General features: G+C 45.7%; 2 protein-coding genes across 4 annotated transcripts in view; one reads left to right on the forward strand and one right to left on the reverse strand.

Annotated features, from left to right (window-relative positions):
• Window positions 1-4,132, reverse strand: part of COQ4 (coenzyme Q4) — a 38,613-nt gene extending 34,481 nt beyond the window's left edge. For 2 of the 3 annotated variants that reach the window (XM_073599948.1, XM_073599947.1), the window contains exon 1: window positions 3,723-4,132. In XM_073599948.1, coding sequence (XP_073456049.1) covers window positions 3,723-3,792 — 70 coding nt within the window. In that variant the 5' untranslated portion in view covers window positions 3,793-4,132. The remainder of the gene's footprint in view (window positions 1-3,722) is intronic. The other variant, XR_012236057.1, reaches the window with a different exon arrangement.
• Window positions 4,133-4,201: 69 nt separating this feature from the next.
• EDF1 (endothelial differentiation related factor 1) overlaps window positions 4,202-24,093 on the forward strand; it is a 30,623-nt gene continuing 10,731 nt past the window's right edge. Inside the window, exon 1 of the mRNA XM_073599949.1 lies at window positions 4,202-4,397. Coding sequence (XP_073456050.1) covers window positions 4,224-4,397 — 174 coding nt within the window. The 5' untranslated portion in view covers window positions 4,202-4,223. The remainder of the gene's footprint in view (window positions 4,398-24,093) is intronic.

Here is a 24,093-nt window from a genome sequence, read left to right on the forward strand (position 1 = left end):
GGAGCCGAGATACACATAGTCAAGTGTATTCCTTTTTTTTTCGGCTCTTTCTGGCGCCGCTCACAGTCCAGTCCTATGATGGACATAACACAGGTCCAATGACGGGACTGGGTATGACTGTGAGCGGCGCCGGAAAGAGCCGAATATCTACAGCCCTGTCTAATAGTATATACAGTATATCTCTCCTCTAATAGTATATACAGTATATCTCATCTCTAATAGTAAATACAGTATATATCCTCTAATAGTATATACAGTATATCTCTTCTAATAGTATATACAGTATATATCCTCTAATAGCAGTCACTCTGAACTCCGTGGCGCCATATTTAAAACGACATGCTATGTGAATGTAGATCACAATTAGCGGGGATCGGCGTATAACACGCACCCACGATTTTCCCCTGATTTTAAGGGGAAAAAAGTGCGTGTTATACGCCGATAAATACGGTAATTTTTTTTCCTGGGGGGGTTCAGCCTTGAGTACCCAGAGAATAATAATTAGCACACCTGCCATGCTGTGACAAATTGTAGTGTATAAATACAGTATACAGTGGGGACGGAAAGTATTCAGACCCCCTTACATTTTTCACTCTTTGTTATATTGCAGCAATTTGCTTAAATCAATTAAGTTCATTTATTTCCTCAATATTAATAATAAACACAGCACCCCATATTGACAGAAAAACACAGAACTGTTGACATTTTTGCAGATTTATTAAAAAAGAAAAACTGAAATATCACATGGTCCTAAGTATTCAGACCCTTTGCTGTGACACTCATATTTAAAGTGGAGGGCCACCCTGAAAAAAAAAATCACCAAAAATCCTAAAAAAAAATAAAAAAAAACATTTGAAAAAAAAAATTTTTTTTTAAACTTACCTAAAAGCTTGTTGCTAGGCAGTCTTCCTAATCTGCCTCTTCCTATTCCGTGGCGTGTTCTGCTCCTCGGTGAGCGGCCCCGTTGTCTTCTGGGAACTGTGTGTGTTCCCAGAGCGCCACTCGCGCGTGCTCAGTAGGAAACTGGCAGTGAAGCCACAAGGCTCCACTGCCTGTTTCCCTTACTTAGGATGGCGGTGTCAGGACCCGAGAGCCGAGGGACGGGTCGGCCTCGGGCGGCCGACATCGCAGGCACCCAGAACAGGTAAGTACTTATTTAAAGTCAGCAGCTACAGTGTTAGTAGCTGCTGACTTTTAATTTTTTTTTTCAGGGACGGAATCCCGCTTTAACTCAGGTGCTGTCCATTTCTTCTAAATCATCCTTGAGATGATTCTACACCTTCATTTGAGTCCAGCCTGGCTGCTGTGAAATTGACTGATGCTCTGGGGGGGTTTGGACCCCCTTATCTACGCCAGTGCTATTAGAGGATATATACTGTATACAGTGGTGGCCTGTCCGTAGGGGGCACACGGGTGCCACCCCCCTCTAGGCAGTCACAAAAAAAAAAAATTTAAATGGCCCTTTAAAAAAAAAAAAAAAAAAAAAAAAAAAAAAGGTCCTTAAGTGCACTGTGTTCGGGCGCCGGACACAGTGCACTGCGCCACGTCTATGCAAGCATGAGATTGCAGACAAGGCGCTTCATTTGAGGGCTTTTAACTCGCCTTGCGGCACAATCCAAATGAACAGCATCCGCCCGGCGCCCGTAGTATGAGCCGGGTGCTTTGAGTGACAGGCTAGTTAGTATGTCACTTCCGGTTTTCCCTGTGTCAGTGCGCCCGAGCGGAGGAAGCATGAGAAGCGGACTCCTCCACTGCCGCTGTCTTCAACTGATCATCAAAGAGATACAATGAAGGAAGCATTAAGTAAGGTACTGTGATCGGAGCAGTGAGTGTGTTACCCTGTCAGTGCCTGCCCCATTGTCCACTATACAGCAGCACCTTGTACAGTGATCTGTGATCAGACTGCAGGTGGAGGAAGGGAGGGTGACCTGCTTCTTCTGTGCCCCGGGAATCAACCTTCAGTCATTCACCCGACAATGTGCTCATTACACATCATCTCCTGACTGTATACCACACAAGGGGTCCCAGCACTGTGTCCTGCTACAGCCATGGTTTACAGACAGTATATCCCCACCTTAACCAGGTCTATCTGTCTATCTATATATTTTTTTTTTTTTTTTTTGTATATATCTATCTGTATATATCTATCTGTGTCTGTCTGTCTGTACCTGTATATCTCTGTATGTTTCTGTCTGTCTATTTATCTATCTATCTGTATCCATCGATCTGTCTGTAGGCCCTATCGTGGGCGAGTGACGGGGGGTTGATTGGGGCTTTGTTTGCTCCCCCCCCCCAAAAAATGGAGCACCAGCCGCCACTGACTGTATATACTATTAAAGGGAGAATCTGGTAAATATCAGACTCAGAGATCAATTTTTTTATTTAAAAAACAAACAATTTCTTCCTTCAAAAAAAAAAAATATAAATTTTAAGAACATTCATGTGATTTTCTAATCTTTAGTGGGGTCAACTCGATGTTCATTTTCAACCACAGTGAAGGGAAAATTTAGAAATAATTGAAAACTTCTTGGTCAAAGGAATTTTCAGACAGTGTATGTGGTTTTCATTCAGAAATTACATTCGTTTTAAAAACAGGATGTTAAAAACGTGAAAATGTCAACGACATTCTTTCATTCATTGAATGTACAAAGATTTTTCGTCTGAATATTCTTGTCCGAAAATTGATCCGTGTGGCCAGCATAAGGCTCGGTACACACCTAGGCAGTTTGCTTTTGATCTGTTTCTGCAGTGCTTTTAGCTGTGAGTTTTGATTTTTGCGCACGTGATTTTGCTGCGATTTGCGTTTTTGCACTTTTTTTTGGCCAATTTGTTGTTGGGCAGATTAAAAAAACAAAAATTGCTGCAAAAATGCATTACATGCTTTTCTCCAGCTTCTCTATTGAAGTATATTGAACCAAAAAAGTACAGTTTTGCGTTACAAAAAAAGTCCCTGACACTTTCCAAATATGCAGCGGCTGAAAAAAAAGCATAGATGTGAACGTTTCCCATAGGAAACCATGTAAATGAACTGTAGTGCGTGTCTGCAAAAAAGCACCAAAAAACACATAGATGTGAACCAGGCTTAAGACGTTTAGTAACATAATGGGGTTAAAAAAAAACTAAAATTAGCCCTTTATAGTACAAATATAGCAGATAATCACTACTGTAAGGAGTTAATTTTTTTACTGTAGAACTGTGAAAGTAATATTTACAGTAGCGATTTGCTCTTATTGTACTATAAAGGGCTCATTTTAGTTTTTTTTTTAACCCCATTATGTTACTGGCCGATTAATCGATTATGAAAATAGTAATCGATGAATTTCATAATCGATTAGTTGTCGATTAATCCTTTCAGCTCCGGTTCTAGCCATTCCCTACCCAACACCGACAACAAAAGTGTTGGTTACAACAAATGAAATGAAGGTGTGTGTGTGGTCACTGCTGGGCATGTAATAGAGCGGTGGGGGTGGCACTGACTCCGTCTGCCTCTTACTGGCAGCCAATGATTTTCAAGCAGGGTGGGCTCAGACCACCAATGTCTGGTTTTAGCCAATTAGCTCATTTGGGCATTAATAGCCCCTCCCAGCTTGTGAAAAGTGTAACAGGTGACAATGATCTGCCATGGCAACCAATAGGAGAGGGCGTGTCTAGACTAGAGACACATAATGGAAGTCCAATGTGCACAGACCATGATATGAAGGCTATGCAGAGATCTGACTTACCTGTAGCCAGGGGGACTGTGGTTCTTAGCGCCCTCCAGGCAGGGGCCAGGCCTCTCACCATTATCCCCATGTCCTATTCTCCAACTGGGACTTGTGGTTCACCTTCGGTAAACTCCAGCAACCTCCAGACTAAGGTCACCGCGCCCCCTCTGGCGGCCGCCTAGAAACCACAGGCGTGTGGCGGCAGCGTGTGCGCTCGTGCACGTAGGGGTTACCTCTTGTTTATATTTTGTTACATCAGCCCGGGCGAGTCACGGGAATCCACTCACTCTCCGGCCAATGAGCAGTGCGGGTCTTTGCTCCGGCGCCAATCAGCAGACAAGAGCGGCTGTCCAATCTTACAACAGCGTCCTGAAGCGCAGGGACCAATCGTCCTGCTCTGGGGTTGCCAAGCCCCTGCCTTCCAGATCTTTCCTCGGGCCTCTGCCAATGGCAGTGAGAGAGGGGGAGCCGAGAGCCAATCGGTGGCTACGCGGCGGTGACTGACGTGGTTGTGGACGAATGAAAGCGCTCGGCGGGCGGGGAGGAGGAGAATTAGCGTTGGCTCTGCACGCCTGCTCCACAGTGAAGCGTCTGGAGAAGCGGAGAAGAGCAGTCATGGCTGAGAGCGACTGGGATACCGTTACCGTCCTGAGGAAGAAGGGCCCGACCGCTGCGCAGTCCAAGTCCAAGCAGGTAATGGCTGCCAGGCGAGGCTCGGGCCTTTCTGAGGCCTCCATTGTTGTCTTCTTCCTCACAGGGGCGCCGTGTTCTCCTTCTGAGGGCCTAACAGCTGCCGAGAAGACGGAGAGGGCGGACTGGAGAGCCTGGCAAGGCATGCTGGGACTTGGGCCAGCAACATAAAGAGGACCTGTCGTGATATATTACAGATATCAGTAACACAGGGGAGGGCCTCCCACACCCTGCGCTCAGCTGTGGCCATGCTGCTTGACTGGGAGCTGCCATCTTCCCTGACAATAGAGGCTTCCCTTCCTTCACCCCTGGCCTCACACATTCCCCACCTATCAGTCTGCCAGGGCTCTGCCCGCCATTAGTGGTGGTGTCACCGCTTCCCACCCAGCACCCGAAGACGGGTCCTATGACGACTAATGGAACCTGGAGTGTGACCGGTGGGCATGATATAGTCAGATTTGGGGGGGGGGTGCATACAACCCTCATATCACTACACAAAGTTCAGGCCGGCAACTCGACAGCTTCTCCATAGAAAATATTTATTTAGGCATTACTGCAATAACATCATCCAAAAATGCTCTACGCGTTTCGGCCTTAGGCCACTTTTTTATGAAGGCCGAAATGCGTCAGGTTTTGGATAATGTTATTGCAGTAATGCCTAAATAAATAAATTTCTATGGAGAAGCGGTTGAGTTGCCGGCCTGTACTTTCTATGGATCTTTTGTGAGCTTAATTAGCCACAGCACCGACTACTCTACACACCAACTATGCTATATAGCGGTTGAGCTTGGGTGAGGTTTTCTCTTGCTACTGATATTACCACACACCTGTATTTCACAGGAGCTCTAATAGAGAAGTATGGCCAAAGCTCTTTTATTTATTTTTTTTTTTTTGCCATACTTCTTCTCTTGTGGGTCACTTTTTTTTCTCTCCTGTGCCCCAGAGTCAGCTTATAGCAGGCGATCAACTGACGTCACAGAGACATACAGGCCCTGGAAGGATCCTGACCATATTGTAGGGTGTTCTTCTTTTCTTTTTTTTTTCTGTATTCCAAACTTCTCCTTTAACCACTTCAATATTGGGCACTTAAACACCTTCCTGCCCAGGCCAATTTTCAGCTTTCAGCGCTGTTGCAATTTGAATGACAATTGTGCGGTCATACAACACTGTACCCAAACAAATTTTTTATCATTTTGTTTCCACAAATAGAGCTTTCTTTTGGTGGTATTTGATCACCTCTGCAGTTTTTGTTTTTTGCGCAACAAATAAAAAAAAAGACCTAAAATTTTGAAAAAAAAAAAAGTTTTTCTTTGTTTCTGTTAAAATTTTTTGTAAATAAGTACATTTTCTTCTTCAGTGACGCGCACTGATATGGCTGCACTGATGGGCACCAATGAGGGGGCACTGGTAGGTGGCACTGATGGGCACTGGTAGGTGGCACTGATAGGTGGCACGCATGGGCACTGACAGGTGGGCATCAATGGGCACTGATTGGTGGCACTGATGACACTGGTGGCATTGCTGGGCAGAACTGAAATATAATGGTGCCAATCAGTGCCCATTTGTGGGCGCTGATTGGCACAGATTGGGCACATGTGGATGGCCATGGGGTACATACCTGGCCATCCACATGTTGCCCCCTTCCCTGGTGGTCCTAGTGGCGTCCCTGGTGGTCCAGTGTGGTCATCTGAGGGGGGGCTGCGCTGATAAACAATCAGTGCAGACCTCCCTTGTCAGGAGAGCCGCCGATCGGCTCTCCTCTACTCGCATCTGTCAGACGCGAGTGAGGAAAAGCCGATCAACGGCTCTTCCTATTGACACCGTGATTGGACACGGCTGATCACGTGGTAAAGAGCCTCCACCGGAGGCTCTTTACCAAGATCGGTGGAGCGGTGCGTCAGCCTGACACACCAATCGCCGCGATGCGCGCCCCCATGTTATCCTGCTGGACGTCATATGACGCCCATTCAGGATAACGGAACCACCACCCGGCCGTCAATCTGCTATAGTTAGGACGGGAAGTGGTTAATAAACTATGTAGGTAGTTGTTGGTGACCTATGGGTTGCCTATACCTAATAATATTCCTTTACAGGTGGATAGTATGGGGCAATGTTCCTGCCCCTAAGAAGCTGACAGTTCAGTATGCGCTTTTATAGACAGCTGTGGACTATAGTAAGGCCTCATGTACACGGCTGCTGGTAAACGGACGTTCAGAGGCAGTTTGATGCTTTTTTCAGCTGCCCCTGAACTCATCCAATGTTATCTTATGTGTATATGTACACAATTTCATTCAATGTCGTTTTTAGGCAGTTGAGTTTAGAGGCCCTTTTTGGAAAGCAAAAAAAATGAGTTCAGACGCTGAGTTTAGAGGCATTCTAAACGTCGTAAATCACGTTTAGTTTACAGGCTTTTTTTCATTTTTGGCTATTTTGAAAAAAATATATATATATATTCGGCAAAATGGACATTTTTAAACGGTTACTAGCTGTCAAGTTAAATCGTTCAGGAGAGGTTGTAAAAACGTCCCGTGTACATTAAGCCTAAGAGCATGTCACACAATTGTCAATGTGAGTTGTAATATGTAAAGCCAACAGTTCTTTTTCAATTTTCCAAAGTGTGTGTATGGCCACACAGGACCGATGTCTGGTATCAAACTTGGTAAACAAAAGGCCAGTTTATTGTCTTTCAGACCTTGAGGGCCAGACAGTGTGACCAATGGGACCTAGGCTTAGTGTGAGTTAAAAAAAATTAAAATATCCCTCTACTTTAGGGTCATGTTGGAGTACCCCCTCTAGTGGACCACCCCTCCCCCTCTTTTCCCAGCTTCCTTTCCTTGCTTCTCTTCTTCCATGCTCATTACTACCTACCTTACTCTTTGATTTCCATTTTTAACACCTGTTTCTGAATGATACACCATTATAACCTATTCACTTTGGAACTTGACTCTTGGCACTAATTCATAAGCTTACCATTCATGCAGTTTATTGGAAGGCACAGGACAAAATATCATACAGTTCTGAGTTTAAACAATCTACCTCCACATCATTTGGATCTTTGATTACATTTAGATATATTGTCTTTTTACTTTTGTTCTAAGACCAGCTACTGTATACATATAACCCCGTGTGGGTGAAATGTTCTCTTATTTAGCTTGGTTTCTTTAAGCACTCTGTACCTAATATGTGACTTACGGTTACAATAAAACTTTTTTCGGTACCATAAAAAAAGCCCCAGAATTGGTAAACAGTAGGCTTAAAAGCCTGTAGTCAATGGGAGGCGGAATAGTACTCAATCACTCCTGTCAGAAAAGGGAATAGAGCCAGGCTGGTATCGGTGGGAGCAATATTTCCACTGTCGTTGGCGTCGGAGGGAATAATGCCCTGTTAGGAGTAGTGTCCCATCACTGGTGTCAGCAGGAGGAGTAGTGCCCCAAAAGAAACTTTAAAAACAAGCAAAGGGCTGCAGTTTAGAGCTGGGAATGTTACGCATTATGTTCCTTGCACTGTATTACTCAGCTTGAAAATATTCCAGCCAGAGACTTTCGCTTTAGTCAGAGTTGAAGTCTATGGTTGACTTGTATTACCACCTAATGCTATGTATAGGCCTATTGATATATGTATAAAACTACCAGGGTGGATTTGATTAAAATCATAATTTTTAACCACTTCCCGTCCAGCCGCCGCAGTTATACTGCAGCAGGTTGGCACAGCTGCATGAGCCGTCGTAGCTGTATGTCGGCTATTTAAGACAATGTAGCAGGCGTGTCCCCAGAGCCGATGCACGATGACTGCCGGGCACCCGCGATCGCTCATGACAGAACGAGAACCGGGATCTGTGTGTGTAAACTCGCAAATCCCGGTTCTGTCAGGGGAGAGAGATCGTGTGTTCCTACTAAGGAACAACGATCTCTCTCCCCCCTCTAGTCAGCCACATTAGAAACACACATAGGGAACACAGTTAACCCCTTGATCGCCCCCTAGTGTTAACCCCTTCCCTGCCAGTGACATTTATACAGTAATCAGTGGCTATTTTGAGCTCTGATTGCTGTATAAATGTCACTGGTCCCAAAAAAGTGTCCGATGTGTCCGTCACAATGTTGCAGTCCCGATAAAAATCGCAGAACACTTCCATTACTTTTTTAAAAAAATAAATAATAAAAATGCTATAAATCTATCCCCTATTTTGTAGACGTTCTAACTTTTGTGCAAACCAATTAATATATGCTTATTGCGATGATATTTATTGGGGAAGAAAAAATGTAGAATACATATCGGCCTAAACTGATGAAGAAGTTAGTTGTTTGTTGTTGGATATTTATTATAGCAAAAAGTACAGAATATTGTGTGTGTGTGTGTTTGGGTTTTTTTTTTTTTTTTTTTTGCGCTAAAAATAACAACCGCAGAGTTGATCAAAGCGACGCAGTGCCGTATCGCAAAAAAATGGCCTGGTCAGGAAGGGGGCGAATCCTGGAGCTGAAGTGGTTAAAGAGCAACTGTCATCTCTGTCTCGCAGAGGCTCCTCCTCTGACCCGCTGTTGACTCACCGACAGTCCCATTCACTTTAATGGGGTGGCTGGTGATGTGGCAGCAGCAGGTGAATGGATGCCCGCTAAGAGGCGCTGCCTTGATGGATCTGAAATGACAGGTGCTCTTTAAATGTAAGGAATTATTCTTACTGGTAGTTAGAATCTTTAATATTTGCAAACAAAATGAAGGTTTCCTATTTAGACTAAAAAGCTGTCAGGTTAGTAAAATGGCGATATCAGAACTTCAAACACGGTCCTTTCATCACAGCACATCTTCTCATGATGTTTCATTCGAGCCACAAGGCTTTTCATCTTTGTTGCATTTTGCACGCATACCTGCTTTACCCATAAGTAGAGGAACTTCATTAAAATATTCCCAAACTGGGTCTCTTACGGCCTGCTGCCATTTTGCTCCTCAAGGGAGAAATAAACCACTTCAAGTGCAGAAAGATCGCAAGGTTTATAAGCTGCTTAGGATTCACTTTAAATTTTTACTGCTTTCCCTTCCTCCTCACACTTAGAGTCTGGTAAAGATGCATTTCTCTTCAAACAATCATACAGTTTGTAGTGTACATAGATTTGTCAAACAATGAAACAATGGGATAAAGGAATATTCCTGAACTTTGTTCTATCTCATGTTTACTGTGAAATTGTGTGAATGCATCAATCAGCTTGCAGCGCTTGGATTCATTGAATGAGTTTACCAAAACTGTAAATATTGAGGAATGTACAGCCTCATGCTACATAACCATGCCATAATCATGCTGAACAAACTAAATTATTAATGTATTGTTAATAGAAAACTTTTTAGGGTTTTTTTTTTTTTTTTTCTTTCCCCTCATCAAAGCATTTTATTAAAATTTCGGTAAGCAAAACTTTTTTTTTTTTTCCTCCACTCTGAAAACACTATCTTGCACTTACATCGCAAGTGTTCCTGTACTGGGCAGAGTTAGCTCTTTATTGAAATGACCTAGCACGGTTTTCTGTTGGTAGAAACCCTTTTTGGTAGGGGCAATACAGATCTCTGGGGTAACCTCTAGCAAATCTGTGCAGCTAAGCTGCCTCTAAACTTTCGCATTGTATAGTAAGACTGTTGTCCAATTATCAGGAATCACTGTATTCCCTCAGTTTGTGCATTTTATTAAAGCTATGAATCCAGCGTGCTCTGGAAAGGGTATATGTTGCCATGTCAGGTATGGGCTTGGCCCAGGTTTTACATCAAGTTCTAGATTGAGCCTCATTTGATATGAATGGGATGAAATGAAAACCCCCTGGCCTATATCGGTAACCTACCTGTGACTTGTAATTATCTGAATACAGCTCTGGATTACAAATTCCATGTGAAGGTACAGCGATGTTGGTAAATGCACTGCCTTGCGTGTAACAGTGGCCAACATTTTTTGTTTCTTTTCTCTTTCATCATGGTTGCACCATTAGCTGCTGTGGTGCCACAGGTAATGGAACCAAACTCGCAATAAGAATTGGTGGTTGGCATAGATTTTTGGTTGATGAGACTCTGTATCTCTTCTGACAAAAAGTACCATATTTATCGGCGTATAACACGCACATTTATTTTAAGAGGGAAGTTTCAGGAAAAAAACTTAAATTTTAAATAAGGAACTTTGAAGCAAAATAAGGGTCAGTGCCCATCTGCAGCCTCATCATTGCCATCAATGCCCATCTGCAGCCTCACCATTGCCATCAATGCCCATCTGCAGCCTCACAAGTGCCATCAATGCAGCAACCTCACCAATGCCATCAATGTAGCAGCCTCACCGTTGCCATCAATGCAGCAGCCTCGCCAATGCCATCAGTGCAGACTGATCGATGCCCATCTGCAGCCTAGAGGGGACAGGAAGGGGGGCGGGACGAGCGCTGACAGATTATACAGTGAGAATCTCCTATGATAGACCGAACAGTAGTCCAATGGCGGCCCAGGAGATGGGACTTCTTATTACAGAGGCCGCCAAGTAAACAGAGGATTCTCACTGTATGTAACCTGACGGCGCTCGTCCCACCCCCTCCCTGTCCCCTTCGAGGCAGCTAAAATTGAAGTATTGGCGTATAACACGCACACACTATTTGCACCTGATTTTCATGGTGAAAAAGTGAGTGTTATACGCCAATAAATACAATATATCTGATACTTGCTCTTAGCATTTTTTTTTTTTTTTAAACTAGCACTGCCTGCTGCACATGTACACTTTTTCATAATCAGGAGGGCAAGATGTGGAGTCTAATGTTGGGATGGTGCAAGCTCCTGGTGTTGCTCCATCACTGGCTGCCCAGTGGGTAAGCCAGGACAATGCTAACCATGAAAGAAGGTTGGAAGATGTCACCAATAGCTGTTGAACAGCCAGGAAGAGTATGAAGCGGTCATCTTGACACACCACAAAACTAATGTGCACAACATACCTGCACTTTTTGGTAAGTGCTCGCACTAGACCCCAGCCTTCAGTCCTTCTTTAAGGGTGCAGTCACACTGGGCATGCTTGGAACTGAACCATGCCCAAGCACTACCACTCTTGCAAGTGGGCACGGTATGCTTAACCATTCCCAGCCTAGGTTTGGAGCACTTACACTTTACAAATGCACTGGACCAGGGGGGTAAACCGTTCCCCGGCACAGTGAAAACGGTCAGTGCACCCTAAGTGATCACAGATGGATCTTTCTTTTTTAGCTGCCTGAACTTGCAGCTGAAATTTTTAAATATTTCACGCCCCTAGTTTGTGTGCGCCCTGTGTGCACATTAGGTGAGAAAAGTAAATGCAGCCACATCTTGGGGCCTTCTTTTAACCTTTTTTGCTGACTTGCACGGGGGGGGGGGGGTTAGTCTGGTAGACGGTTCTCCGCAAAAGTGGGTCATAGTTGTCAATCTGCTTTTTCGATCCATGTTTGTGTAGAATAAAATATGAAGCATGGCTAGTAATTATAAACATATCTATATTTTCTCTGGGTGTTTGTGCTGTGGGGTTTTCTTCTTCCTTCCGTTTTTTTTGTAAATATTTTGATACTCCATGCAAGTCAAACCCACCCACTCCAAAACATATGCTTACTGTGTTTCTAAGTATATATAATATAAAGCGGGTAAGAGAAGTATTGAACATATCACCATTTTTCTAGGTAAATATATTTTCTAAAGGTGCTATTGACATGACCTTTTCACGACATGTGGGTAACAACCCATGCAATGAAAACTAAAACAAAGTTCAGAAATTAAGTTACTTGTAATAAAATGGAATGACACAAGGAAAAGGTATTTGAACACGCTAACTTAAATTTATTTAATACAAAATCCTTTGTTGGTGATAACCGCTTCAAGATGCCTCCTGTATGGAGAAGCTAGTCACATGCATTGCTCAGGTGTGATTTTTTTTTTTTTTTTTTTTTTTTTTTTTTGGCCCATTCTTCCACACAAACCATCTTCAAAATCTTGAGGCTTGGTTCGTGTCTTCGTGCAGAGCAGGGCACCGGTGCGTCCCCATTCAAAGTTTTCAGGTCAGATTTCGGTCTGACTTTTTGGCTGAAGTCTGACCTGAAATGGACCAGAAGACACGCAGGACTCCTGTGCAATTTGCTTCTCCGCCATCCTGGAGCTGTGTGAACCGGCTCCATAGAAAGCCGGTCACAGGCTCCTGACATGCAAACTGGATGCGGAGAAATTCATAATAGTGTGAACCCAGCCTAAAGGTGCCATGGGCCTCTTATATGAACTCTGATCTTTAGTTCTTTTCATAGATGTCCTGTTGGATTCAAGTCAGGTGATTGGCTGGGCTATTCTAGCAGCTTTATTTTTGTTTCTTTGAAACCAATTGTTTCCTTGGCTTTGTGTTTGGGATCATTGTCTTGCTGAAATGTCCACCCTTGTTTTATCTTCATCCTGGTATATGGCAACAGATACTTATCAAGAATGTCTTGGCGGTAGAAAGTCGTGCAAGTAGCATCTTTGGGGGCTTAAAGAGGGAGTCCACCTTCAAAAAAAAAAAAAAAAAAATATTAAAAGCAAGCAGCTACAAAAACTGCAGCTGCTGACTTTTAATAAACGGACACTTGCCTGTCCTGGAGTCCAGTGATGTCAGCAGCCGAAGCCGATCTATCGCTCGGCTGCTGCCGCCGCCATTCTCGGTGAGGTAATGAGGAAGTGAAGCGTTGCGGCTTCACTTCTCAGTTCCCTACTGCACATGCGCAAGTCGCGCTGCGCGTCTTAACTGGTCCCCGCTATCTCCTGGGACCTGTGTGTTTCTCAGGAGAGAGCGGGAGGGGGCGTGACTCCCGCGGGAGTCTATTCCCGGAAGTGGGTGTAGATACCTGTATTAGACAGGTATCTGTACCCCCCCTCCCCCCTGAAAGGTGCCAAATGTGACACCGGAGGGGGGGAGGGTTCAGAAAAGCGGAGGTTCCATTTTTGTGTGAACCTCCGCTTTAAAAGCGCTTTGAAAGCGGGTGTGGGGTTTCTTTTTCTTTAATAATAATATTAAAAAAAAAAAAAAAGCGCTGCAAAAATGACCAGCTCTTTCGCGGCTGTTTTTAGCAGCGCTTTAGTGTGAATGGTGTCTTATTATTTTCTTTAAAACAATTTGTACCTGCTAATTCCAGGTCTTTCTGAAGCTCTCTACAAGTGGTCCTTGGCTCTTGAACAACTCTTCTGATTCTTTTCACTCCTGTTAGAAATCTTGTGAGGAGCACACCTGGTTGTGGCTGCTTTATGGTGAAATGATGTTCTTTCCAATTCCGGATTATGGCCCCAACAGTGCTCACTGGAACATATGAAAGTTTAGAAATCCTGTAACCAATGCCATTGGTATGTTTTACAACCATAAGGTTGTGAAGGTCTTGAGAGCTCTTTGCTTTTGCCCATCATGAGAGGTTTCTTGTGTGACACCTTGGTAATGAGATGCCTTTTTATAGGCCATCAGTTGAGACTGAACCAGCTGATATTTGCACTGACACAGGGCAGGATTGTTTAATCCTGTAATTGTTCTAATTACGGATTTCAGCCGGTGTCTTAGCTTTCCATGCTTTTTTTTTTTTTTTTTTTTTTTTTTTTTGCACCTTCATTTCTTCTTGTGTTCCATACTTTTTCCCTGTGTCATTCCATTTTATTACACAACTTAATTTCTGAACTTTATTTTTCGTATGTATGGATTGTTACCAACATGTGGTGAAAATTTTAGGCTTCATGCACACTAGGAGCAGAAAAAATGTCAATGTTTTTAGCTTAAACATGACATTAAAGACACAAATAGAAAGCATATTGTACAAAGTTTAGGTGAGTCTGAGAGTTTAAGAATTTTTTTTTTTTTTTTTTTTTTTTTTAGCTTCATCCCTTTGGAGCTCTACCCATAAGGATTCCACCTCCTTCCTAGTTTATAGGCGTTTTTTTTGCACTACACTCCCCTCTGCAAAAGTTTTACTCCCAAAATAACCAGAATGCATTTTACGCGGCATTGCATTTTTACTAAAAAAGTTGAAACTTGACGTTCAGAAGAGATAAGAGGAGTTTTTAGGAGAGACTGATGTTTTTACAGCTCCTAAACTTCTCCAGGAAACGCAATAGAGAAGGGTTTTTTCTTTTTTTTTTTCCTGCTTCTGAACGTCCCTGACAGAAAACGCCTGTAGTAGTCATAATGTGCAAAGACACATAGAATGCAATAGAAGTGCTTCTAGCAGGAGAAAAAAAAACGTCAAACGCCTGTAGAATCGATCTCTTTTTACAAAAAAAAAAAAAAAAAAGTGTGGTGTCACTGTACATCATTCCCTGGCTTTTGCAGAGGGGCATGTAGTGCAAAAACGCCTATAAACAAAATGCTCTTAAACTCTCATAGACTCCTCTAAACTTTGTACAATATGCTTTCAATTTGCGTCTTTTATTCCACGTTTTTAAAGCTAAAAACGTTGATGTTTTTTTCCGCTCCTAGTGTGCATGGAGCCTAAAAATATTTACCTAGATGGAGATGTGTAACATACACCTGGTAAAATAAAGTATGGGGGTGGGGGTGTGTATATTATACTTACCGGTAGGGCTGCAACTAATGCTTATTTTCATAATCGATTAGTTGGCAGATTTATTGTTTCAATTAATTGGATAATAATAATCTTAAAGTGTGGTATATAATATTTAATATGTAAAATAAAGTATATATATGTATGTGTGTGTGTGTGTGTGTGTGTGTGTGTGTGTGTGTGTGTATGTGTATATATATCTATATCTATATCTCTCTATCAGTTAGAGGTTGAATTTGGTAAATGTCAGACTCAGATCCCCTTCTTCCCCTTTTTTTTTTTTTTTTTTTTTTTTTTTTTTTTTTGAGCTGGCGATCAGCTTTCCAGGGATAACAACCGATGTGGATAAAAGCCGCTCGGCTGTTATACCGGGGGAGCAGGAGGGGACGTGTCCCCTCCCGCTGCTCTCAACGGGCCTCCCGATCCACCTGGAGACCCGATTGACAATCCGCCACCTCCGGCGGATACTTTTTTTCAAGTACTCGCCATTACCGATACTTTTTTTTTTTTTTATCAGCCCTGTTGGGGGGCTTTGGTGAGATATCAGGGGTCTTAACAGACCTCTGATATCTCCCCCTTGAGACAGAGAAAGAGATTTCCTAGTCCCTTTCTCTGCAGCCTCAGCTGCACTGAGAATGAATGGAGAGAAGACAGCGGCTCCTCTCCATTCATAAACTGACACATCGTAATCACAAGAGATTACAATGTTTCAGTTATGTGAATGGACAGAGTCAGCTGACTCTGTCCATTCACACAGCGGAGAGAGACAGCAGAACGGAGGGGACAGAGAAGGAGAGGGGAACGGAGGGGACAGCGGAGAGACACAGGGAAGGAAAGAGGAACGGGGGGGACAGCGGAGAGACACAGGGAAGGAGAGGGGGACAGAGGAATGGAGGGGTCATGGAGGAGGATGCAGTGACAGTCAGCGGTGACCGATCACCGCTGTATGTCATTAAAGCTGCTGAAAGCCGCTGGGGGAGAATCTTGTAACTCCCCCATGCGCCGATCACAGCTGTCTTCCAGGTATCGGGGGAAGCATCGGGAGCATTTGCCCGAGTACAAGTACTTGGGCAATAGCTCGGTATCGGTACCAATACTAGTGTGTGTGTGTGTGTGTGTGTGTGTGTATATATCTATATATCGAAACGACCCCCGATCCCTCCATAAAGAGTACCTGTCACCACCTATTACTGTCACAAGGGATATTTACATTCCTCGTGACAGAAATAAGTGTCACGAGGAATGTAAATATTAAAATAAATAAGAAAAAGAACTAAGAATTTTAAAGCGTCCCAGCGAGCTCACGCAGCAAAGAAAACGCATACGCAAGTTGCACCCGCATATCTAAACGGTGTTTAAATCACACGTGTGAGGTATCGCCGCCATCGTCAGAGCGAGAGCAATAATTCTAGCACTAGACCTCCTCTGTAACTCTAACCTGGTAATCGTAAAAAAAAATTTAAAGCGTTGCCTATGGAGATCTTTCCAACACTGCTGATGGAGGGGAGTGAGAAGGAAGAGACCTCGAGTACCATCGTGTTCTTCTTCTACAGCGTCTCCTAGTCTCGCACTTCCTGGTGCGTACACCCCCCTTTTTTTTTTTTTTTTTTTTTTTTCTGTGACCCTTCTCTGAATGGAGGGCTATTCTGTCAGGGATCGGGTGCCTCCTTCCCTGTTACGGCACATTCTTCTCGGGCGCTTAGTACTTCTTGGGCCTTCTGTCATCATGCGTCCGTTGTGCAAGTTTGCAAGGTGACCACTGGTCGTCTGTGTACACTTTCACAAGCCCACGAAGTGGATGGGTTGGCATCTGCGGATGCCTCTTTTTGGCTGCAAGTTTTTGCAGGCTGCTGTTTAGAGGGTCTATTCCCTCTTGAAGGGGTAGCGTTCAGGTTGGGGTCCAGCTGGTCCTGTGTGAAGCTCCTGTGTTGGCCTTGGGATTTTTCGTTGTCCCACCCTTCATGTTTGGCACTGCTTTGGGACATCCCTATGGTTCTGAATAAGAAGGCTGTGTCTGTCAATGAACAAATGAGAAAATAGCAGCGCGGCGATCGGTGGTGCAGCATGTCGGCCTGACACACCGCAACTCCCAATCTGGTTAAAGCGTCTGACGGAGACTCTTTACCGTGTGATCAGCTGTGTCCAATCTTAGCTGTTCACGATGTAAACTGGAAAAGCCAAGTACCAGCTTTTCTTCACTCGCGTATGTCAGACGAGGGGTAGAGGAGAGCCATTTGGCTGCTGGTTTGACAGGGGGTCTGCTCTAATTATCAGCGCAGCACCCCCGAGGATGGGCCCCCACCCCCCAGGACCACCACTTGTGACCACCAGGTATGCTATCCATGGCCACCAGGGATGCCAATCAGTGCCCATCACTAATGCCTGTTAGGCATCACTGATAAGGAGGCACTATCAGTGCCCATTGGTGCCACCTCATCAGAGCCCATCAGGTCAGCCCTATCAGTGCCCATCAGTGAAGGAGAAAACCTACTTATTTACAAAGTTTTGTAACAGACAAAACTTTTTTTTTTTTTTTTTTTTTTTCACTTAGCAGAAAATAAAAATCCCAGAGGTGATCAAATACCACCAAAAGAAAGCTCTATTTGTGGGAACAAAATGATAAAAATTTTGTTTGGGTACAGTGTAGCATGACCGCGCAATTATAATTTAAGAAGCACCAGCGCTGAAAGCTATAAATTTGCTTGGGCAGGAAGGGGGGAAAGTGCAGCCTGGTATTGAAGTGGTTAAATCTGTTTTATGGGGGGGGGGGTACATTAATAATTTAGTTTATTCAGCATGAAATGGAGCATAGTTATGTAGCATGAGGCTGTATATTCTTCAATATTTACATTTTTGGTAAACTCATTCAATGACTCCAAGCTCTTCACATGCATTCACACAATTTCACAGTAACCATGAGATAAAACAAAGTTCATGAACATTCTTTTATCCCATTGTTTTGCAAATCTATGTACACTACAAACTTGAATCAGTTCTGATATTGCTGTTTTAACCGCTTGCCAAACAGCCGCCGTCATTATACTGCGGCAGGTCAGCACTTTCCCGCAAACCGTCGTAGCTGTACGTCAGCCCTTTAAGCGGGGATAGCAGGCGCACCCGCTGCACTGCGGTGGTGCCGATGTGCGTGAACGGCGTTGCGATGATGATCGCGGGCACAAGAGCCAGAATAGGGACGTTTGTGTGTGTGTGTGTGTGTGTGTGTGTGTGTGTGTGTACACGCACAAATGTTCTGAGAGGAGATGCAGATTGTGAGTTCCTAATAGCTAGCAACAACTATCTGTCATCTCCTAGTCAGTCCTCTTCCCCTACAGTTAGGACACACGCGGTAGAACGCAGTTAACCCCTTGATCACCCCCTAGTGTTACCCCCTTCCCTACCAGTGACATTTATACAGTAATCTGTGCATTTTTATAGCACTGATCGCTGTATAAATGTCAGTGGTCCCAAAAATGTGTCAAAAGTGTCCGATCTGTCCACCATAATGTCGCAGCCGTGATTAAAAATCGCTGATCACCGCCACTAAATAAAAAAATAAGAATAATAAAAATGCCATGAATCTTTCCCCTGTTTTGTAGACGCTATAACTTTTGCGCAAACCAATCAATATATGCTTATTGTGATTATATATAAAAAAAATTTTTTTTTTTTTTTTTTTTTTTTTTTTTTTTTTTACCAAAAATATGTAGCAGAAAACATATCGGCCTAAAAACTGACAAAAAAAATTAAGAAAAAAAAAATTTTTACTTTTTAAAATGGGGATATTATGTCAAAAAGTACAAACTTATTTTTTTGCTCAAAAAAAAAAAAAACCGCAGAGAGAATCAAATGCCACCAAAAGAGAGCTCTATTTGTGGGGGAAAAAAGGACATCGATTTTGTTTGAGTATAGTGTCACATGACCGCAATTGTTAGTTAAAGCGACTCAGTGCCGTATCGCAAACAATGGCCTGGTCATTGAGCAACCAGATCTTCCAGGGCTGAAGTGATTAATAACTGACGGCTTATTCTAAATAGGAAACCTTTATTTTGTTTGCAAATATTAAAGATTCTAACTACCAGCAAGAAAAAGCCCATTCATTAAGGCCTCTTTCACACGGGCGGCTGTTCTGCCGCTGGTAAAAGCATGTTTTATTATTTTGAAATTGCAAGACTCCAGGCACAGCGATCACTTGCACATTGCGATTATGTGCGTTTAGTTGCAGTGGAACACTCCTGCCGTTTCTGATGTGCTTCCTGTTTTTCTTTCCTTGTTGCCACTGCTATTCGTAGGAGAAATAGTACACTGTGGTTATGTGCAGATAGCTGCGATAAATCAGTTCTGGATGCAGTCAAATTTATTTTTTCTAACTACACAAAACCCATGTAACAAAACCGCTGCTAAACGCACTATGTGAATGGGGCCATAGGAAAGCATTGTATGTGTGGTAGATAGAATTCAGCTTTTAGCTGCGGATAGATGGTTATCTGCCCCTGTGAAAGGGGCCTTTAAAGAGCACAAGTCATTTCAGATCCATCATGGCAGCGCCTGTTGGCGGGCATTCACTCACCTGCTGCCGCCACGTCCCTCACCTTGTGTCGCTGCCGCATCACCAGCCATCCCATTAGGGGTATCCAAACTATGGCCCTCCAGTTGTTCAGGAACTACAATTCCCATCATTCCTAGTAATGTCTGTGAATTTCAGAGTTTTACAATGCTTCATGGGACGTGTAGTTCTGCAACAGCTGGAGGGCCGTAGTTTGGACACCCCTGCGTAAAGTGAATGGGACTGTTGGTGAGTCAACAGTGGGTCAGAGGAGGAGCCACTGCGGAACAGAGATGACAGATGTTCTTTAAAAATTATGATTTAAATCAAATCCACCCTGGTTGTGCAGAAGTTTTAAAGCAGGGTTAGAGCCCTTTCACACTGGGGCGGTTTGCAGGCGCTATTGCACTAATAATAGCGCCTGCAAACCGACCCGAAAGTGACGCTACTTTCATTCCAGTGTGAAAGCCCCGAGGGCTTTCACACTGGAGCGATGCGCTGGCAGGACGGTAAAAAAAAGTCCTGCTAGCAGCATCTTCGGAGCGGTGAAGGAGCGGTGTGTATACCGCTCCTGCCCATTGAAATCAATGGAACGGCGCGGCTGTCCTGCCGGCAAAGCGCCTCTGCAGAGGCGCTTTGCAGTGGTATTTAACCCTTTCTCGGCCGCTAGCAGGGGGTAAAACCGCCCTGCTAGCGGCCGCATACCGGCGGTAAAACGCCGCTAATAATAGCGGCGTTTTACCACCGACGCCGCCCCAGTGTGAAAGGGCTCTTAGGTTATATTAAAAAAAAAAAAATCCCAAGCTTTAAACATCTCACGGAGAACTGTTTAATTCATCATCCAAAAATGGAAATAGTATGGCACACCTGCAAACCTACCATGACATGGCTGTCCACCTAAACTGGGCAAGGAGAGCATTAATCAGAGAAGCAACAAAGAAGCCCATGGTAACTCTGGTGGAGCTGTAGAGATCCACAGCTCAGGTGGGAGAATCTGTCCACAGGACAACTACTAGTCGTGAACTCCACAAATTTGGCCTTTATGGAAGAGTGGCAAGAGGAAAGCCATAAGAAGTCCCGTCTGCAGTTTGTGAGAAGTCATGTGGGGGACACGGCAAACATGTGGAAGAAGGTGCTCTGGTCAGATGAGACCAACATTTGAACTTTTTGGCCTAAAAGCAAAACTCTGTGTGGCGGAAAACTAACACTGCAGTAGGGCTGCAACTAACAATTATTTTCTTTGATTAGTTGGCCAATTTATTGTTTCTATTAATCAGATAATAACTTTAAAAAAAAAAAGTGTGGTGTATTAATCTAATATTTTAAAGTTAAAAAAAAGCAATTCATTCTTAAATATCTATATGCAGTGGTAAATATAAATAACTATATGGTTAAGGAGCAAAATCTCTAATCAGGGGCGGACGGACAACTCATGGGGCCCCCGGGCAATAGAAGATCATGGGGCCCCCTGTGTCCCCACACTCAAGCCACACCTGCACAGGGAGACACGGGGGGGACACTGGAGGGAGAGCGCACACGGGGGGGACACTGGAGGGAGAGCGCACACGGGGGGGACACTGGAGGGAGAGCGCACACGGGGGGACACTGGAGGGAGAGCGCACACGGGGGGACACTGGAGGGAGAGCGCACACGGGGGGACACTGGAGGGAGAGCGCACACGGGGGGACACTGGAGGGAGAGCGCACACGGGGGGACACTGGAGGGAGAGCGCACACGGGGGGACACTGGAGGGAGAGCGCACACGGGGGGACACTGGAGGGAGAGCGCACACGGGGGGACACTGGAGGGAGAGCGCACACGGGGGGACACTGGAGGGAGAGCGCACACGGGGGGACACTGGAGGGAGAGCGCACACGGGGGGACACTGGAGGGAGAGGGCACACGGGGGGACACTGGAGGGAGAGGGCACACGGGGGGACACTGGAGGGAGAGGGCACACGGGGGGACACTGGAGGGAGAGGGCACACGGGGGGACACTGGAGGGGGAGGGCACACGGGGGGACACTGGAGGGGGAGGGCACACGGGGGGACACTGGAGGGGGAGGGCACACGGGGGGACACTGGAGGGGGAGGGCACACGGGGGGACACTGGAGGGGGAGGGCACACGGGGGGACACTGGAGGGGGAGGGCACACGGGGGGACACTGGAGGGAGAGCGCACACGGGGGGACACTGCAGGGAGAGCGCACACACACACACACACAGGGGGACACTGGAGGGAGAGCGCACACAGGGGGACACTGGAGGGGGAGAGCGCACACAGGGGGAGAGTGCACACAGGGGGACACTGGAGGGGGAGAGCACACACACACACAGGGGGACACTGGAGGGAGAGCACACACACAGAGGGGGACACTGGAGGGAGAGCGCACACACAGAGGGGGACACTGGAGAGAGAGCGCACACAGAGGGGGACACTGGAGAGAGAGAGCGCACACAGAGGGGGACACTGGAGAGAGAGAGCGCACACACAGGGGGACACTGGAGAGAGAGAGCGCACACACAGGGGGACACTGGAGAGAGAGAGCGCACACACAGGGGGACACTGGAGAGAGAGAGCGCACACAGGGGGACACTGGAGAGAGAGGGCGCACACAGGGGGACACTGGAGGGGGAGAGCGCACACAGGGGGACACTGGAGGGGGAGAGCGCACACAGGGGGACACTGGAGGGGGAGAGCGCACACAGGGGGACACTGGAGGGGGAGAGCGCACACAGGGGGACACTGGAGGGGGAGAGCGCACACAGGGGGACACTGGAGGGGGAGAGCGCACACAGGGGGACACTGGAGGGGGAGAGCGCACACAGGGGGACACTGGAGGGGGAGAGCGCACACAGGGGGACACTGGAGGGGGAGAGCGCACACAGGGGGACACTGGAGGGGGAGAGCGCACACAGGGGGACACTGGAGGGGGAGAGCGCACACAGGGGGACACTGCAGAGAGAGCACACACACACAGGGGGACACTGGAGGGGGAGAGCACACACAGGGGGACACTGCAGAGAGAGCACACACACACACAGGGGGACACTGGAGAGCACACACACAGGGGGACACTGGAGAGCACACACACAGGGGGACACTGGAGAGCACACACACAGGGGGACACTGGAGAGCACACACACACACAGGGGGACACTGGAGAGCACACACACACACAGGGGGACACTGGAGAGCACACACACACACACACACACACACACACACAGGGGGACACTGGAGAGCACACACACACACACAGGGGGACACTGGAGAGCACACACACACACACACACAGGGGGACACTGGAGAGCACACACACACACGGGGACACTGGAGAGCACACACACAGGGGGACACTGGAGAGCACACACACAGGGGGACACTGTGGGGGTGGGGGGACCAGGAGAGTATCATGGGCCAGGGCAAGTTCTTAGAAAAACAATGCATACAACTGTTGTGCTGTCTGTTTTTATAACACTGACCTGCTGCTGCACACAAGGCAGGTCAGTGTGGGTGGCCAATGCGAACATGACACTCCGCTCCGCTGTCTGTCCGATCTGTGTGCACTCTGCACTGCAGCCTCCAGCTCCCTTCCTGACACAACAGTCCCCCGCGGCATTGAGATATGGCTCCGCCCCTCAGCTGAGTTCCCCAGGGGGAGAGGTGGCCGGAGGCGCGCCTGTCTTAGTTTGCAATAATCCCCTGCCGGCTGCCGCTGATGGCTCCGTGATTGCTCTTTCACTCGGCAAGCAAGGATTTCGTTCACTGCTCCTGGGGGGGGCGGGGGTTATCATACAATCTGCTTGATAAACTGCGGGCACCTCCAGGGGCAGACTGAGCCTCTCATGGGGCCCCCCTGACCCCGCGGGCCCTCGGTCCGTGCCCGAATGCCAGAATGGTCAGTCCGCCCCTGTCGCTAATCCTCTCTGAGAATACCAGACAGAAGGGAGATACTGTATACACTATTAGAGGTTGAATCTGGTAAATATCATCAGACTCTGATCAAATTTTTTTTATTTAAAGAAAAAATTAAAGACTTTTTTTGCCGATCTTCAAACAGAACTGTAAAATATATGCTGGCCATATCCCTCAGAAAAAATTTCATTTTAAGTTAATTCGATTTTCTAATCATTAGTGGGGTCAAATAGATGTTCTTTTTGACCACAGTGATGGGAAAATTTGAAGGAGCAGAATAGAAAACTTCTTGGTCAAAGGAATTTTCAGACAGTGTATGTGGTTTTGATTCAGAAATTACATTCATTTTAAAACTGAATATTGAAAGCAAGTGAATATTTCAAATGACATTCATTCTTTCAGCGAACGTAGAAAGATTTTTCGTAATGAATATTCTCGTCTGGAAATTGATACGTGTGGCCAGCATAAGGCTCGGTTCACACCTATGCAGTTTGCGTTTATTTCCTTTCTACAGTGGCTTTTGCATTTTTGCACACGCGATTTTGCTGTGTGTTGTTTTTATTTTTTTTTTTTTTGTTTTTTTTTTTTTTGCCAATTTGTTAGGCAGATTAAAAAACGCAAATTGCTGCCTATCATCTACTAGGACCCCCAGGTCCTTTTCCATCCTAGATTCCCCCAGAGGTTCTCCCCCCCCCCAGTGTATAGATT

This window comes from Aquarana catesbeiana, linkage group LG09 (genome assembly GCF_042186555.1).
Source record: "Aquarana catesbeiana isolate 2022-GZ linkage group LG09, ASM4218655v1, whole genome shotgun sequence".
In the NCBI taxonomy this organism is placed as follows: Eukaryota; Metazoa; Chordata; class Amphibia; order Anura; family Ranidae; genus Aquarana; species Aquarana catesbeiana.